At 41.6% G+C, this 18,923-nt stretch overlaps 1 protein-coding gene across 11 annotated transcripts in view; it reads left to right on the forward strand.

The window, feature by feature from the left end:
- Positions 1-18,923, forward strand: part of USP6NL (USP6 N-terminal like) — a 152,655-nt gene that overhangs the window by 40,171 nt on the left and 93,561 nt on the right. The window contains exon 1 of one of the 11 annotated variants that reach the window (XM_084980520.1): positions 1,672-1,795. The exons of the other annotated variants lie outside the window; for them this stretch is intronic. Coding sequence (XP_084836646.1) covers positions 1,723-1,795 — 73 coding nt within the window. The 5' untranslated portion in view covers positions 1,672-1,722. Of the gene's footprint in view, positions 1-1,671; positions 1,796-18,923 lie in introns of those variants that run through there. 11 annotated transcript variants of the gene reach the window in all.

The raw sequence follows: 18,923 nt of genomic DNA on the forward strand, positions 1-18,923 counted from the left end.
TTCTTTTTTCTTTTTTTAGGGCCGCACTCGTGGCATATGGAGGTTCCTGGTCTAGGGGTCGAATCAGAGCTACAGCTGCTGGCCTACACCATAGCCCCAGCAATGCAGGATCTGAGCCGCATCGACCTACACTGCAGCTCATGGCAATGCCAGATCCTTAACCCACTGAGAGAGGCCAGGGATCAAACCTGCAACCTCATGGTTCCTGGTTGGATTCATTTCCACTGTGCCACAGCAGGAACTCCAAAAAACAGAGTTTTGATTTGAGGTTTAAAACTTAGCTTTTGACCCATCTGAACTCTTGCCTTGGGTAGACCTGCAACCATTTTCTCACTGTCATGGATTTGTAGCCCTTATGTCTTAAATTAACACCCATACGGAGAATAAATGATGGGTAGATGTATATGCACATGTTATAGCTCCTCTGCTTTGAAGAACTGAAAACTTCACCCTGAATTTCAGAGCTGTATGTTTTTATAGAAGTGCCTTGGTGTCATAGAAAGTGGAAGCCTTTGCGTTATGGTTGGTTTACTTCCAACCGTGGTTGATTCGTTGTGCACCTCAGTTGTCCAATTGAAAAAATGGGAAAATAACAAGTAAGCTTTTAACTGGGTAGAGGCAAAGGCCTTTGATTTGCTCTGGGATCCATTATTTTACAATACATGAAGAAAATCAAAATAATAAATGCAAAGGAAAGAAAACTAGGAGAGGAAAGTCCCCAGTACAGTGAGAGGAACAAATCACTGGTGGAGAATCAATTTAGTAAATGTAACATTTAACCATATTAACCTGGAGGTCGCTTTTCTCTTGTAATTACCTCTGTAGGTTTTCTTTAAAGGGCTGCTGTGTGGTAAATAGAACATGGAACAGAGGTATTAAATATTAATTGAGCGTGGTTGCACCTTGGCTGTTAAAAATCATAAGGCAGAAACAGTGGTTATATTTGATTTGAAATTCTCTGGCCCGTGCCTGTGGCGGTGAGGCCAGAGAATCGCCAGCCCCTCAGGGCATTGCTAGTGGGCAGCAGGACTGAGACGTCTCTTCAAGGGCTGGAACGTCAGGGGGCTGCGTGGGGAGGAAGGCAAGGAATTCATAGGGTGTTTTCTGAGGTACCATATCTTCTATGCAGATCTGGGAGCTTGAAGTTAGCAAGATAGAGTTGTATTTTTATCCACATTTTATTTTCTGTGTTGCACATATGAGATGTGTGAGAAATTGGAAAGAAGTATCAAGGCTTTGACAGCGCAGGGGATTTTGGTTGACTGCTTTTCTGCGTGTGTTTTTGAAAACTTGCGCACAGCATCTGTGATCCCCTCTCTGAGGACCGATCGCGTGGCACTTTATTTTGCCCGTCGAGACCTCTGGGCGGAGGTGTTCCCAGGGCACTCAGTGGCTGAGGCGACCACGCTTCACTCTGCTTTGTTTGTGGCTAGTTAATGCTCCGCAAGTCCGACGTCTTGGCCTTCGAGGATGGTGCTCTTCACGTGGGCCGAAGTCTCTTCGAACCCATCATTTCAGGAAGCTCCAGCCCATCCTTTCGTTGTTTCCTATTAACTGCTCCCGAGCCTTCCTGGATAGCTGGCTAAGCAGAGCATTTCTTTCTCTAAGTTGATTTGCGTTGGTGCTGAGCCTCCTGGAGGCAGAGATGCGGTGAGCTCTTGGTGATGAAACCTGTTGGATTTCTGGAGGAAGCTGCTGGAGCCTTTGGCTCGGTAACTAGCAATGATCCAAGTCTTGCAGATTGTGAAGGAGCTGGTGACACCATCCAGGCAGAAGGCGGCCAGACTGAAGGAAGGTAGGAACGTCGTCAGGTCGAACAGTCGGAGCACTTTTAGGCACTTAGAGATTTTTGCAAGTATCGCCCTAAGGAGCAGCTCTGAAAAAGGAGTTTGAATTATCATGTGTGCTTTGCTCTTCTGATATATTGCGGTATCTGGAGAGGATTGGGTAATGACATAATTGCTAACACGCCTCATTATTACTGTTTTTAAGCCACAAATTAGAAGCTTATCATTTTATTACAAGGTATGAAGAGGGAAGAGAGGTTATGACATGTCTACTGCAGCAGTGTTTTTCCTGCTGTAAAGAGCCTCTTGCATTATTTATTCGGAGGTAGGAGAATAATTTATATAATCCTCTTCTCTTTTAATTTTAAAATATAAATGTTCATGGCAGAAATCAGAAGAGAACAAGCCAGGATTCTGCCGATAGCAGGGCAGAAGTAGATGGTTCTTATTTGTGTGAATAGCTGATAAAATAATAGAAATAAATGTGAATTAGTCAGTGAAGGATAGATTTTGTTGCCTTTTTCAGTGAATAATTAATTTTTTCTGTTTATGATTTGTGCTTACTAATGGTATTTATATTTAACATAGTCCTGTATTTATAGCCTGTGACAGTTTGGGATATGCTGGAATACATTTTCAAAATCTTTTTAAATTGCATGCCTGACTTAGAGATCTTAAAATGAACTAAGGCAGATACATCTTTGAAGAAATACTTGTATATTTTGCTTTTTAAACATTTGAAATAGAAAACCTCCAAAATAATCAGGATTGATTAAAAAATAGGCTGATCATCAACTGAATTTATAATACTGGCAATTTCACTAACCTGTGGTTTAACATCCATCAACTGATATATTTGTATATTAGCCTTTTCATATGTCAGGAATAGCAGTCTGTTTTGTGATTCGAATAGCATAAATGTACCTTGGATGATATAAAATATAGATTATTTTAGATTTTAAGAGAACTTGATATGATCTGTGTTTAAAGTAAAGCTTATGAGATTCCTCAAGCCTTATGCGAAATGACTTAGGGTGATGCTATGAAATGCTCTTGTAACATATACAGAATATTACGGCTGAAAGAAACCTTAGAAGTCTTCCTGTCTGTCCTCATTTTATGGACGAGCATGGCATTTAAGTGGACGAAAATGCATCTCAGACAGCAGAGAAACTGTTGTCATTTACTTTTAAAATATGGTGACTGTTATTTAGAATATTTACAGTTATTCACCTCCTGTTTTCTACTTTATTTTCCTCTTTCTTCTGAAATAGGAGATTGTTTCTTCCTGTGAATACAGCATTCTAATAATTAAGCATTTTAAAAAAACTTATTGCTTTTACTATTCAGAAGAATATAAATTAGTTAATTTAATCCCAATCTGTTTGAAAATGTCAGATTCATACGGTTTTGACCTTTACAGACAGAGTTTTTTTTAATTGGAGTGTTCCTTCTAGTTTATATGTTTTTAGTCACAGTCAGAGTTACTTGGAGTATACCTGGTGAAAGAATAATAACTACTGTTCTTGTCTTTCATAGTGCTTACTTGTGTACACACACACACTGTAATTATATTTGACAGGGAATACCACCATATGAATATAGAAAAACGCACTAAAACATATCTAAGGTAGAATGGCTCTGGTTCTTTTTTTTTTTTTCCCCTGTATTTTCAGGCAGAATTTTCTGTGACCAGGGAAAACAGAGGCACCTTATACATGGACTTTTCTTAGCAGCTTGCTTTCCCAAACCTATTCTAATAGTGTTTTTAATCATTTAACTAGCATATTTACTCTTTTTTTGGCAAGAGTATCTTTTACCAATGTTAAATATTGATAAATTACTTGAGAAGAAAGGTAAAGTCTTACAAGCAGATGTAAAACATGGACCCATAAGAACAGAGTTTTGAACTCATTCGGCATTAATTTGGATGGCTATTGAGACAGCAGTATTTCAGAGTACTGTATTCACATTAATAGTCGTAAATAGTATGGAAAAATTGATTTGTGAAGCAGAACATCAAAGCTGGGGTGAAGTAGTTGTAATAAATGATTTGAGAAGTTTTTGTCACTTACTTTTCCATGGTACAAGGGAGTAAACGCACGTAATATATTTTAAGTAGGATCCAAGGGTGTGGCTAAGAATTAGTTGAGGGAAGGAGAGAGATTATGAAATATTCAAATATTTTCTCTAAAATTTCTAAAATATCTGCCAAATCACTGCTTTGTCTTTTAATAAAAATGTCAGTAAGTGTATCCTAACCACCAGGACTTAGTGAAATACAATACTGGAGTTCATGCTCATTCATGGCCTTTAAGGAAATGAGAATTTTGCAGCAGATAGCACTATAGAAAAGGAGAGAACTAGTGACACTGTTAGAAGGATAACGTTCATGGATCCACATTCTTTATTCTGGTGATGCTGTGGGGAACTGGTGGGAATGATTGACGTTTATAACATAATTGAAATGGATAGAGATAGATATTTTATAATACAGCTTAGGCAAAGGATAAGTGTCTTTTGGAAAGTGTCTTTTGCAGTTCCCCTTGTGGCTCAGCCGTAATGAACCTGACTAGTGACCATGAGGACACGGGTTCGATCCGTGGCCTCACTCAGTGGGTTAAGGATCCAGTGATGCTGTGAGCTACGGTGTAGGTCGCAGATGTGGCCTTGGATCTCATGTTGCTGTATCTGTGGCGTAGACTGGCAGCTGTAGCTCTGATTCGACCCCTAGCCTGGGAACTTCTATGTGTTGCAGGTGCGGCCCTAAAAAGACACCCTCTCAAAAAGTATCTTTGCCTTATGAGAAGGAGGGTCAGATATACATACATAATGTATATGTATTCATTTGTTTCTTCATTCATCATTCTCATTTATTCATTTGTTTGTTTGATTTTGGTCTTTTTGTCCTTTTAGGGCCAAACCAGCAGCATATGGAGGTTCCCAGGCAAGGGGTCTAATTGGTGCTGTGGCCACCAGCCTACGCCAGAGCGTCAGCAACGCCAGATCGGAGCCGCATCTGCGACCTACACCACAGCTCATAGCAACACCGGATACTAAACCCACTGAGCAAGGTCAGGGATCCAACCCGCAACCTCATGGTTCCTAGTCAGATTGTTTCCACTGCGCCACGATGGGAACGCCCTCATTTATTCATTTGTAAAGCCTTTATTGGGTGTCCACTATCTTTAAGACACTTTGCTAATCACTGGGGATACAAAATAAGATAGGATCCTTGCCCAGGCCTGGGACATAGTAGATCTCAGCCATGTGTTGAGTGAAAGAATGCATGAATGGGAGAATATACGTTCGTTAGGACAGCGTAGTCTAAGAAGTGTCTGTAAGTCAGGGCGGGATAGTGAGTCATAGGTTTTACCATGAGGTCATCATGGGCAGAGTTAAAGCAATTTATTATTGTGGAGCAGGGAAGGGGATAGGACAAGTGATTTTAAATGGGAACATAAACTGTGACAGCTTTCCTCTCAGATGTCCTGGCTAGGCTGCATCTTCAGGACTAATCATGGTCGCTTTGTATTAGTAGGGAGCTTGGTTTTCTTCTTTAAAGCCATCGTGTTTATTTAGACAAAAAAGTTTTGAAAATGGTACATGTGTCTCTATCTGGCTAAACAGAGGTATGCTAAATATAAATTAATATTTTCTTAATGATTCAGGTTCTTTATTCAAAAGTATATTTTTTAGGTTACGAAATCTGATGACCCTGTTTATTAAAATTATTCTTAAACTAAGAGTAGAATTAGAGTGAAGCCCTGAAGGTTTCTTTTGTTGGTAAAATATATGTGCTTTGGTATCTGTCCTAACCTTTTCATTCCCATTTTCATGCCTTAGCACCTCTAGATGACTAAACTAGCTGCCTCCTTTATTGTATTTGATAAACATGCATTGAACACTTACCACATCTCAGATGCAGAGGGTACGCAGATGTATCCTCAAGGAACTCATATGCAGGTGGTAAGAGGCAGAAGGCAGTAATTATGATAGTTGATAGGTGTTGTAGTAGACACGGTGTCCTGGGAACCCCAAGGGGGAACTGGCCCTAGTTTGGTAATTAGAAGAGTGAAAGGCTCCTTGGTGAAGTGACAAGATGCCCTCAGTTGAGCTGGGTATCAAAGGATACGTAAAATGAGGGGGTGGAAAGAGAGTGTATGTATAAGCTTCGCGAGCAAGATAAATTGTGGAAGAGAGCTCAGGTGCCGGACACGAGCCTGTACACCATGTGAAGGAGTTCGGAAAATAGTCTTTCCATCTTTTCTTTCTTTTCTTCTTTTTTTGCTTTTCAGGCCACACTTGTGGCTTATGGAGGTTCCCAGGCTAGGGGTCAAATCAGAGCTACAGCTGCCGGCCTGTGCCAGAGCCACAGCAACTCAGGATCCGAGCCGCGTCTGCAACCTACACCACAGCTCATGGCAACACCAGATCCTTAACCCACTGCGCGGGGCCAGGGATCCAACCTGCATCCTCTCAGATACTAGTCGGATTCATTACTGCGGGAGCCACATCGGGAACTCCTTGGAAATATTCCTAGGATGATAGTGGGAAAGGGGGAGAAGACCGGTCAGTTGTACGTGGTTGTTTAACTCTGTATTCCATCCTTCCGTTGCTGTCTGAGATCACTATGTGAAACAATTTGCCATAAAACCTGAATTTGGACTTAACCTGTGTTTCTAGCTGTATTCTAGATCTATTTCCTAGATCTCTCCATACACCCTCTGTGCCAGCAATACCAGAAGGCTTGCTGTTTCGCAGCCGTGCTGCTCCATCAGGACGGCAGGTTCTTCTCTTCCTTCTCTAGCAGCTAGGTCCTTACCAGCCCCCCGGCCTCAGTTGCTGCCTTCCACCAAAAAGCCTTCCCTGATTTTTTTCTCCCCTTCCTCTTCTAGGCCAGTATTAATCATTTTTTCCTTTGTATTCACTTAGCATTTTGCTTCTGCCTCTATTACTGAACCTTTAAAATCCTCGTATACCTTATGACTGTATTTATTCAATTGACATGTGAGTATTAATTGATAATGTTTTGGCTTATTGAACATTTTTGCTTCCATCCTGTTTTTTTTAGCTATGTTTTAGGTCATTGTGATTGTCATAAATTGACCTTGAGATAAGCGAATATTATAGCTAATAACAGTGGACAGAGGAGTGTATGAGTTCCCTGTAAGATATTTTGTAATGGTTAAATGGATGATGGCTTTCAGCTTATTTTGCTACAGGTTGACTTTTTTTTTTTTTTTTTTTTGGTCTTTTCTTGGGCTGCTCCCACGGCATATGGAGGTTCCCAGGCTAGGGGTTGAATTGGAGCTGTAGCCACCCGCCTACACCAGAGCCACAGCAACGCAGGATCCGAGCCATGTCTGCGACCTACACCACAGCTCATGGCAACGCCGGATCCTTAACCCACTGAGCAAGGGCAGGGATCGAACCCGCAACCTCATGGTTCCCAGTCGGATTTGTTAACCACTGAGCCATGACAGGAACTCCATCCACAGATTGACTATTTAAGCTTGAAACTGAAGTCATAGCATCTAGTGTACCTGATTTAGTTGTTTGAAGTTCTCTATGACTTACTAAGAATTTCATGCTCTTGACTAAAAAAGAAGATAATATGAAATTATCTCATGAGAATTTGAGAAATGGGTACTTGTGACAAACACGCTTCATTGTCCACTCAATATCCATTTTCCCTTAAATCTTTTTTTTTTTTTTGTCTTTTTGCCATTTCTTGGGCCGTTCCAACAGCATGTGGAGGTTCCCAGGCTAGGGGTCTGATCGGAGCTGTAGCTGCCAAGCCTACGCCACAGCCACAGCAATGTGGGATCCAAGCCGCGTCTGCGACCTACACCACAGCTTATGGCAACACCAGATCCTTAACCCACTGAGCAAGGCCAGGGATCGAACCCACATCCTCATGGTTCCTAGTGGATTTGTTAACCACTGAGCCACAACGGGAACTCCCATTCTCCCTTAAATCTTAACTAATGACAGAATCTTTTTTTTTTTTTTTTTTTTTTGGCCTCACCCTTGAAATGTGGAACTTCCAGGGCCAGGGATCAAACCTGTGATGCAGGTGCGGCAATGCTGGATCCCTAACCTCTGCACCATACAGAACTTCAGTTAACAACACAGCAAGTAGATTCTGTTTCTTGAGATGTAAACAAAAGCCTGCTGGAGACTTCTGGAAAAGTTACGCTTTTTGAGATAGTTGTCACCTTCACTTCCTCGTTACATCCTTCTTTCTACCTGGAATGTGAATGTAATTCCTGGAGTTATAGCAGCTGTGATGTGACCATGAGGACAAAAGCAGTCTGGTGGAAGAGAAACATAGAAGTCTGGTCTCTGATGACACTACTGAAACCAGTGAGCATTTGCACCAACCTTGACTTACCGCTAGATTTTTTGGTTTATTACTTACAGTTAAAGCAAGTCCTCACTACTGTGGTGTCCAATGCGGGCAAAAAAAAAGTATGTCTTTTATTTTATATATTTTTTTTTCTTTTTAGGGCCGAACCACGGCATATGGGGATTCCCAGGCTAGGGGTCTAACAGCAGCTGCTACGCCACAGGCACAGCAGTGCAGGATCTGAGCCTCGTCTGCAGCCTACAGCACCGCTCACGGGGCAATGCTGGATCCTTAACCCACTGAACAAGGCCAGGGATTGAACCCTCAACCTCATGGTTCCTAGTCAGATTCGTTTCTGCTGTGCCACGATGGGAACTCCGAAAGTATGTCTTTTAAATGCAACTCAAACACTGTTACAGTGTACTTTGTTCCGTGCTGCGGTTGGGCAGTCTCGGTGGCGAGTGTCAGGTAACCTAAGTTAAAGCATGCATATGGCCATTCTAATATAGTGGGAGGGACACTGATGATTTGGAAGACCTTTGATCTAGTTGTACCTCTGTGTGACTTAGGGCAAGTCAGTGAATGTCTCTGTATCAGAGTTTTCCATCTGCTGTATGAGGGGTTGTTCCTAAGAGCTCATAGAGGACTGACATTCATATAGAATATGCTCATTTTCCTAAAGCAATTTTTTTCTGTGCTAACCTCTTATACTAAAATATCAAATTCATACTGCCTGGAGTTTCCATCGTGGCTCAGTGGAAACAAATCTGACTAGCATCCATGAGGACGCAGGTTTGAGCCCTGGCCTTGCTCAGTGGATAGAGAATCGAGTTCTGCTGTGAGCTGTGCTGTAGGTCATGGATGTGGCTCGGATCCCTCGTTGCTGTGGCTGTGGTGTAGGCTGGCAGCTACAGCTCTGATTAGACCCCTAGCCTGGGAACCTCCATATGCCATGGGTGCGGCCCTAAAAAGGCCAAAAAAAAAAAAAAAAAAACTCATACTGCCTACCTGACTATGTTTACTTTTTTTTTTTTTTTTCCTACCATACCTCCTGCCTGTGGAGGTTCCTGGGCCAGAGATCGAACCTGAGCCACAACAGCAACCCAGGCCACGGCAGTGACACTGCATCCTTAACCCTCTGCACCACAAGCGAACTCCTATGTTTACTCTTTCTGAACTCACATGCACACACACACAAAGCAAATTGTGTTAAGGTAGCCTTAGAAAGTTGTGTAGTTGGCTTAATTATAAAGAGCTTTTAGAGATTTTTCACAGTTGACTGCTCTGTGAGTGATTGCAGCATAGGGGAGGCTAGCTGAGAATAGGGACTATAATCAGGAAGATTGAGTCTCCACCCTGGATTTGCACTTCACTTATTAGCTGTGTGACCCTTGGCAAGTTACTTAACCTCCCTGTGCATCAGATTCTTTTATGAAAAGCAGGGATAATAATAGTATGTACTTCACAGGAGTGTTGTGAGGATTGTGAGTGTTTTGAGTGTTGTGTTGTTGAGATGAAACGTGAAAAGGACCCTGGACAGTGGTTGCCATATGGCAAGGGCTGAATATCAGCTGCCATTAATTTTTTTTTTTGGTGTTACTATTATTGTTGCTGGTGATGCTGCACTGCTGTTCTCTCAGATGGCTGATACTTGTTTATAGGTGTTTATGTCTGAGACAGAGTTCAGGGCTCTGTGGACAATGTTCTGATTCAGTATAGTGATGTTTATTACTGTCTATAATTCTACCAGTTCATTTGTACTTGGAAAACCTTAAGCAGTGAATTTATTCTTTAAATTTAGATATGTGATATTGGAAGTCAAAATTGTGTGTGTGATGTGGACAATTGACTAAAGTTTTATCAAAACTTTCTTTTAGGGAAATACATTTCTATATGCAGATCTAAACTAAGAACTTTGTTTTAAATGTTAAAGAAAAAAGGAGTCCATTTACTTGGAGAAGAGACTTGCGGTTGCCGAGGGGGGAGGGGGAGGGAGTGGGATGGACTGAGAATTTGGGATTAATGGTTGCAGATTGTTGCCTTTGGAGCAGATAAGCAGTGAGATCTTGCTGTATAGCAGTGGGAACCATGGCTAGTCACTTATGATGGAGGATGGTAATGTGAGAAAAAAGAATGCATGCATGTATGTGTGACTGGGTCACCTTGCTATACAGTAGAAAAGTGACAGAACACTATAAACCAGCTATAATGGAAACGTATTAAAATCATTAAAATTAAAAAAAAAGTTTTCCTAAACAAAGTTTAAAAAACAGAAAAAAAAGAAGTCCATTTTATTAGCTCATTGGGATCTTGGAAGTAAGGAGTGAATTTTGCAGTCACTTGTTGCTTGAAGCTAAATTATTGGAAACTTTTAAAATCGAATGCAGTAGACTCCCTGAGCAGCCGTCCCCTCGTTTGTCAGCAAGGCAGTGCTCTGTTGTAATGAAGAGCGTAGCTTGAATTCTAACATGGTACACTAGCCATTCGTGACATAACATGCGGTCGTTTTAACTTCCGTAATTAAAATTAAGTAAAATTAAAAATTCAGTTCCCCAGTCATGCCGGCCACATCCTAAGTGCCCAGCAGCCACGTCACAGAAAGTTCTGTTGAGGCGCGCTGAATAGATTGTATAGCCAGGCTGCTTGGATTCATTTCCTGAATTTGCTACTTAGTAGTTATGTCACCTTGGGCACCTTATTTCATTTCCCTGTGCCTCAGTCTCTTTATGTGTAAGCTTGGACGGAAGCTGTCCTGCGGTGGTTCCAGGAATGCAGTCAGTATGTGGAAGGTGTTTAGACCAGCACCAGGCGTGTGGTATGTGTCTGTTAAATAAGCAAATGTGCATCATGTTCAGATTTATTATGCTTTATCATTTATTAATGTGTAGTGATTTTCTTCTAGTCCTTTACGTCTCTTTTATTGCCCTTTTAAGAAGAAAATTTATGTATACCAACCTGCTTGGGTAATTGTTTGTATGTGAATTTTTGACCACAGTTGAGTGTAATGTTTCTGTCAAGTGCTTTGCCTTGAAAATTCACTGGGAGTGTCACCGCTTTCAGGGAGAAGTACCACTTCCTTTGTCAGATGTTTCGGGAGGTCCAACCTTACTGCCCAGCTCGTTTTCAGTACCACCCCATTCAGGCCTTTGTTCCATTTTTCAGTTCACCGCTGCCTTTGGAAAAAATATCCAATGGCGGTGGTCTCATCTCTTCAAATGGTAGGTAAGCTCCCCCAGAACGTGTAGCGTCATTGTCTGTGCATTGGGGAACCGCTCAGGGTATGCTTGTTCAGTTAAAGTCTTCCGTTTTTGAAGTGCAATCAGTATTTCTATTAATATCAAAACACAGTTGTTCAAGTAATCTCTGAAGTAAAGGGAATTCAAAACCCATTCCACCATCTGCGATGTCGGTGTCAGAATCTGCTCCATTTCTCGAGACTCTGCTGCTTGTCTCTCTGTCTCGGTGGGGAGGGGTCGGGGTAAGAGGTCCTACCGTGCAGGCCGCTGCTCTGCAGCATGGCAGCATGGTGTGGGACAGGAGAACTGTTTGGTGAAGAATTTGAGGAATTTGGCTGTTTTCTGGGTGACACATTCTGGAAGGGTGCTGATTTTTATCTTGGTTTGCTCATCACTTCTTGAAGTCATCCCTGTATTCTTTGGTCTGCTGTTGCCTCTTTCTGTGTCTTTCATGCTTATACTCAAATGCTTCTCCTATGACTGTAACAAAGGGGAAAAAAGTCATGCAAAAGGAGTAAAGTACCATCTTTTGTAATGAGCAAAACTCAGTTTTTATGATTCTCTGATAATGATCTCCAGGTATAATTAGGTTGTTTGTTGCCTTAAACAGGCTGTTTTTGCCATGTGGAGAAAAAAATGTAATAGCTCTACATTTCTGCTATAGAATGGTGTATGCCTGAGGTCTAGGATCACGCAGAACTCCCACTTGTTACTATGAGTTGCTTATGCAGCAGCATCAGCGGCACGTCCATGATTATCTGTGGATGGCTGCATTTTGGGCTCCACGTATTGCTGTAGACATATGTTGTGCAAGTTGCCTTGTGTTATGTTGATGGAGAAAGGGGTGGATATAGTAAAACCAGTAATGTGGGTAAAATTTATACATATAAGGTCTTGCATTGTAATCAGACATCTTCCCTGAGACACTGATTCAGTATCTGTGTTGTGGTCTTAGGATTTTAGAGGTGGCATGGGGGAGAGTTGGGAGCCGTAGGACAGAGGTACTGGGTTCTACTGGGGCATGATTTGGAGCAGCTCCTCTACATATGTCACCGCTTTTTACCCTATCACGTGTACACTGACGGTTACTTTTCAAAGTGCTGTGCCTGGATTATGCTGTGAGCTTCTTGAGCGCAGGACCACAGTTCATTCATCATATTGGAGAAAAGTAAGTTCTGAAGAATGAGGTGGTTCATGAGCTTGTCTGGTATTTGTTTCTCTGTAGCTTATCATCAAAGTGATAAATGCACATATGGGTAATAGGTAATCGGTATATCTAATCAGTTACCTAATTACTGAGAAGACTCAATTTTGACTTTATATTATTTTATTACCAAAACAGACTGCCCAGTAGATACTATAAATATTCTCAAGAGAACAACTAGATGTACAGTGAGTTATTATGCCTAGAGTGCTATTTGGAATTAAATGTTTCTTTGTCCCATTATCTTGATATAATTTAAATGTAATTTAGAAGTGCTGCAGTGTCTTCATTCAGATGACTTGTTGCTCTTTAAAAATGGACTGCTTGGAGTTCCCGTCATGGCGCAGTGGTTAACGAATCCGACTAGGAACCATGAGGTTGCTGGTTCGATCCCTGGCCTTGCTCAGTGGGCTAAGGATCCCCGTGAACTGTGGTGTAGGTTGCAGACGAGGCTCGGATCCCGCGTTGCTGTGGCTCTGGCGTAGGTCGGCAGCTACAGCTCCGATTAGATCCCTAGCCTGGGAACCTCCATATGCTGTAGGAAGCGGCTCTAGAAAGAAAGAGAGAGAGAGAGAAAGAAAGAGAAAAAGGAAGGAAGGAAAGGAAAGAAGGAAGAAAGAAAAAGAAAAATGGACTGCTCGAGTATTGTTTCTCTCTCATTTGGCAGACGCCAGATGCAGTTATTAATAAAGGTCATTATGCTACTTTGTCATGGAGAGCTTTTAATGACTGTCACCTGAATATCTGCCACTTTCATCACTGCAGTTACCCAAAAGAGCAAACACAGTATAGATGCTATACTTTGGAAGTGTGAATTAGGCTGATCCAAATTAAATTACTGCTCTAGAACATTTTCATAGTGCTTTAAATTTTAAATAATTGTGAGAAATCCCTTTCTTTCTGTAAAGTAAACAATCAGAAATATCGAGGACAGACAGTTATACTGGGCAGTGCTGAGTTGCCAGGGCTGAATTATTGGTGTCCAGGAGTTGTCTGTGTACAGAATTGGGTGGGAGAAGCAGTGGCTTTCTTGTGCATTCTGATGACCCTGGGAAGCCTTGACTGAAAACGTGGAGGTTGGAGTGGGATTGAAGGGGAGGCGAAAGGTTTCCCACACTCTTTCTCTCTCTTCTGGGAGAAAATTGAAAAGAGAGAAGGGTTTATTGATTATGGGGCTTTCAAAAATGCGACCAAATACTTTTAAAATTTTGAAGCAATTACAGCATTTGTCTAATAATTAAGCAAAGATTCGGTCTTAATGTATTTCCATATCTTATTATAGTACATGTTACTTAGGTGAAATGCCTACTAGGAGCTCCATAAATGTCCAAGTCTAGTAATTAAGGTAAAAAATGAGACTTTGGGAGTTCCTGTCATGGCGCAGCAGAAGGGATCCGACCAGGGACCATGAGGTTGGGGTTTGATCCCTGGCCTTGCTCAGTGGGTTCGGGATCCGGCGTTGCTGTGAGCTGTGGTGTGGTTCGCAGACACAGCCCGGATCGGGCGTTGCTGTGGTGTAGGCTGGCAGCTACAGCTCCGATTCAACCCCTAGCCTGGGAACCTCCTTATGCCGCAGGTGTGGCCCTGAAAAGACAAAAGACAAAAAAAAAAAAAAAAAAAAAGAGAGAGAGACTTTGTACTGCTCCAACATGATCCTAATTCTAAAAGAGTAGAGAGTCTTACCACGGTGCTTAGTATGCACTGTGTGTTCACTTTGGATATTGAATTCCTGAGTGGTTTGGAAAATGATCTTTAAGTTGCTGTTTTATTGTACTCAAAAAATGACCTGAGTCACCCATATCCTTATTTTTATATTTTTGAAATTGTATTTGTCTATTCATTTGTTGGAAAGATAAGAAGTAGATGTTTCGGAGTTCCTAATCTGACTAGGAACCATGAGGTTGCGGGTTCGATCCCTGGCCTTGCTCAGTGGATTAACGATCCGGTGTTGCCGTGAGCTGTGGTGTAGGTTGCAGACGCGGCTCGGATCCCGAGTTGCTGTGGCTGTGGTGTAGGCCGGCGGCTATGGCTCCGATTAGACCCCTGGCCTAGGAACCTCCATATGCAGCCCTAGAAAAAGTTAAAAAGACAAAAAAAAAAGTAGAAGTTACTGTTTGGATTAGAAAAGATTGCTTTTAGTTTAAATATCCTAAAGCATTTACATATTTATAATCTTCAGAAACTTTCTGAGAAACTAGTTTGTGTATTGTACTGTATATACACAAAGTATATATAGCACCTAGGTGTACACACTAGCACCTAGGTGTACACACACACACACACACACACACACACACACATCTGTTTTCTTAAGGAGATTTGCCTTCATTCCACTATTACACTTGGGCCTTTAGCTTAGGGAACTTTGCAGTCTCTTATTTCCAGTGTTTTGAAAATTGTTCTATCATGATTATAGAATTATGTAACCAGACTTGACTTAATGGCTTGTATTGCTTTTTTTTTTTTTTTTTTGTCTTTTTTTTTTTTTTTTGCTATTTCTTGGGCCGCTCCCGCGGCATATGGAGGTTCCCAGGCTAGGGATCGAATCGGAACTGTAGCCACTGGCCTACGCCAGAGCCACAGCAACGCAGGATCCGAGCCGCGTCTGCAATCTACACCACAGCTCACGGCAACGCCGGATCGTTAACCCACTGAGCAAGGGCAGGGACCGAACCCGCAACCTCATGGTTCCTAGTCGGATTCGTTAACCACTGCGCCACGATGGGAACTCCCTGTATTGCTTTTTAATGATTTTTTTTTTCAGAAGTAGATTTAAAAAAAATGTCAGCAGTTGACTTGGATATATTATTCAGGCAGTTACAAAGTGTGTACTGATATTAAACAAAATAAGCTATGATTAACAGTAGATATGATACTTTGAATTTAGACATTGTTAAAAAAAAACTCTAAGAAATTCACTGTATTTGCTCTCTATATGAGGCAGAGAAGGGTGGATCTGATGGAATTATTTAGATATTTATATATGACTTCAGTATAGTGGAATTTTCAACTTGATTAGGATTAAATAGCTATGGTTTACATGAAATTATTGAGGTGACTTAGATGTGGTAACCTGTAGGGGTGTGGATTTGTTCAAGAGCTGGGTGTGTTTGGGGAAGAAGTACAGTGTCCCTTGATCGTGGGGGTCCATGGATGGGGAGTGGTTTATGGAGATGGGTTTGGAACTCCACAACCACAGACTGGGACCCAATGGTCAAGGGTTGTTTCAGACCTGTTAGTCTTTATCCTATGCATATCCAGGTGTAGGCTTCCAGACATAAACTCGGAATATGGGTTCAGCATTTAGGCAGAATAGGATGGAGGGACTTAAAGTATGGATTCATTGTTTGGGGGATGGCTGTGATCCCTCATGGGATGACTTGTTAATGACAGGGAGAGCAGACAAGGAGAGCGACCCAAGGAAAGCCTGTTGGTTAAGGAGACCCTGAGATGCTGGTGTCCCTCTGTCTGTGGGCAGTAGGCATATACCTGTAGAAAAGGAGTTTCATCCGGGGCAGATGAAGAGGGGAGGAGGCCAAGGCTTCAGGGTCTTTGGGTGGCTGATCTGACCTGCCCCTGCCCAGTTGGCCCTTGCCGGCTTTACACCCGTGTTGCTTCTACCTGTGCAGCTAGCTGTGGCTGGAGAATACACCCTAACCTCTGACTAGCTGTGCCTTAACTTCATGACCAGGCGCTTTTAGGTGGGCTGTTAACGCTGCCTGGCAGTCACACCATGCGAATCTACTTCGTTCATACTGGTGACTGTCTCAGTTCCCCGCCTTTTCTCAAACCTTCAGTGTCTCTTTCCCATTCTCAGTTCTCAGCTGCTTATTTAGCCTCCCCCTTTACTGAGAGACTTGGAGTTAAGTACTTCAGTGGACTCATAGACTAACACTTTGCGTTACCTCCGTCCCGTCAGCCAGTCGTAGGGACTCTGCCTGTTTCTGCTACACACGAGCGGTCCCCTGCCCCGTGTCAGGCTGGCCCCGCTCCTAAACGTTGCCCACTCAGTTCTGTTCCTTCCCTTGTGTCATCAGCTTTCCTGCTGTCATGCATCATTCTCATCATTATACCATGTGCTGCTATTTCTCTCATGAAAGGAAAAAATATTTCATTTGACTCCACTTCTCTTGCCAGCGACTGTTCTGTTTCTCTCCTCCTTTGCTGTAAATCTCCTCCAAAGACCTGTCTGTACTCGCTGTCTTCAATTTCTCCTCTTCCATTTTTCTTTTAAATCCACTTTAGTCAGACTTTCAGCTCCATGACTTTAACATTGGCGGTAATCCAATATAAAATTTGCTTTTAAAATCGTAAGTCTTATTGGAAGTAGAAAGTTACTCACACCACTTTAATTTCCTTCGCTAAGTATAATATGTGAGGGTAGACTTTACCATCATCCTTGGTTGCTGTGGTTCTGTCATAAAGAGGTATTAAAAATGGTAACACATTTTAATTGCTGTTGTATCATACTGGGTATCAAACTTGCTGGCTTTGTAGTATTGGGCTCCATATGTCTCTTTTTGTGACTAGTCCTTAATCTTTGCTATTTCTGAGAAGTTGTCTAGTGGTGATCAAGCAGATGGTTTCATGTTTCTCTCTTATTTGTTGAATGAAGTTGTGAATGAACGAGTGAACATGAAAACAATGCAGGAAGTTTAGTAAAGAAGGACAACACAGTGCTCAGCAAAGTTCATTTGATGTATAATTAATGATATCCGTAGTTGACAATGAGTTGTATGCCTTAGCTTTAGAACTCTCTTAGCTATTCTTTTGAGTATATGGAGTTGCTCTAGAGTTCTTTTAAAATTCTCTAGTTAAGACTCCAAAAGGAGTTCCCATCGTGGCTCAGTGGTTAACGAATCCGACTAGGAACAATGAGGTTGAGGGTTCGATTCTTGCCCTCGCTTAGTGGGTTAAGGATCTGGCGTTGCCGTGAGCTGTGGTGTAGGTTGAAGACTCGGCTTGGATCCCGCGTTGCTGTGGCTGTGGTGTAGGCGGTGGCTACAGCTCTGATTAGACCCCTAGCTTGGGAACCTCCATATGCCATGGGAGCGGCCCTAGAAAAAAAAAGGCAAAAGGACAAAAAAAACCAAAAACAAACAAAAGACTCCAAAGGAAGTAGTCAGGGGGCCTTTGATTTATCTGGACCATCATTTAGATTATTCAAATAATTTTTCTTATCCATTCTCACATTTATTAGCTTGTTAGTTATAAATTATTTTGCTGTTTTTTAGTGTTGCTCTAGATTGCATTATTCATTCTTATTAGAATATATAATGTTAGGGCTGTTGCCCATTTCCCAGAAGAATCTAAGAACCTTAGAATACGTTTAACTCCATTTATGTTTGCCTGCCTTTAGGTACTATTCATATGTTTTAATTCTACATATATTTTAAGCCCCAAGTATTTAATATCCATATATTTACCTTTTCCATTATTCCTTATTTCTTCCTTCATGTCTGTTTTTCCATCAGGGCTTGTATTCTTCTGCTTGAAGAACTTCCCTTTAGTATTTTTATTTATATATATATATATAAAACCATTAAATTTCTCGGTTGTTGGTCTGGAAGTGTCTTTATTTTTGGATTCAATTTTAAGGGATGTTTTTAAAATTTCTTGAAATTCTAAATTGCTGTTTATTTTCTTTTAGCACTTTAAAGGTGTTGTTGCATTGTCTTCTGACTTTCCTAGTTTCTGTTCAGAAATTCGGCATTAGCTGTATTGGTGCTCCTTTGAAGGTTATCTGTCTTTCTCTGGTTGCTTTTAAGATTTCCTCTGTCTTTAGATTTCAGAAGTTTTACTCTGATGTGTTCATGTTGGTTTTTCTTTGTATTTATCCTGCTTGGGGTTTGTTTTGCCTTTTGGATCTGTGAATTACCATTCTTGCTTATTAGCTCTTTAAAACTGCTTCTACACAAAGGAAGGCTCCATCTTCCCTTTCTGGGACTCCAGTTATAGGTATGTTAGACCATTTCCTGTGTTTCATATGCTCCTTCATGTATTTTTCCATTATTTTTTTCTTTCCTAGTTTCAATCCACATATTTTATACTGATTTGTCTTCTAGATCTCAAATCCTTTCTTTAGCTGTGTCTTATCTGCTGTTAAGGTTGTGTGTTGAGTTTTTAATTTCATTGATTGAATTTTTTTTTTTTTTTTTGTCTTTTTAGGGCTGAACCTGAGGCATATGGAGGTTCCCAGGCTAGGGGTCTAATTGGAGCTTCAGCCACCAGCCTATCAGCCTACACCACAGCAATGCCGTATCTGAGCTGCATCTGAGACCTACACCACAGCTCACGGCAACACCAGATCCCTTACCCATTGAGCAAGGCCACAGATCGAACCT

This window comes from Sus scrofa, chromosome 10, assembly GCF_054392235.1.
Source record: "Sus scrofa isolate SSC_HxYL_T2T_F1_AM1 chromosome 10, Sscrofa_HxYL_maternal_Yorkshire_Landrace_v2.0, whole genome shotgun sequence".
Lineage (NCBI taxonomy): Eukaryota > Metazoa > Chordata > Mammalia > Artiodactyla > Suidae > Sus > Sus scrofa.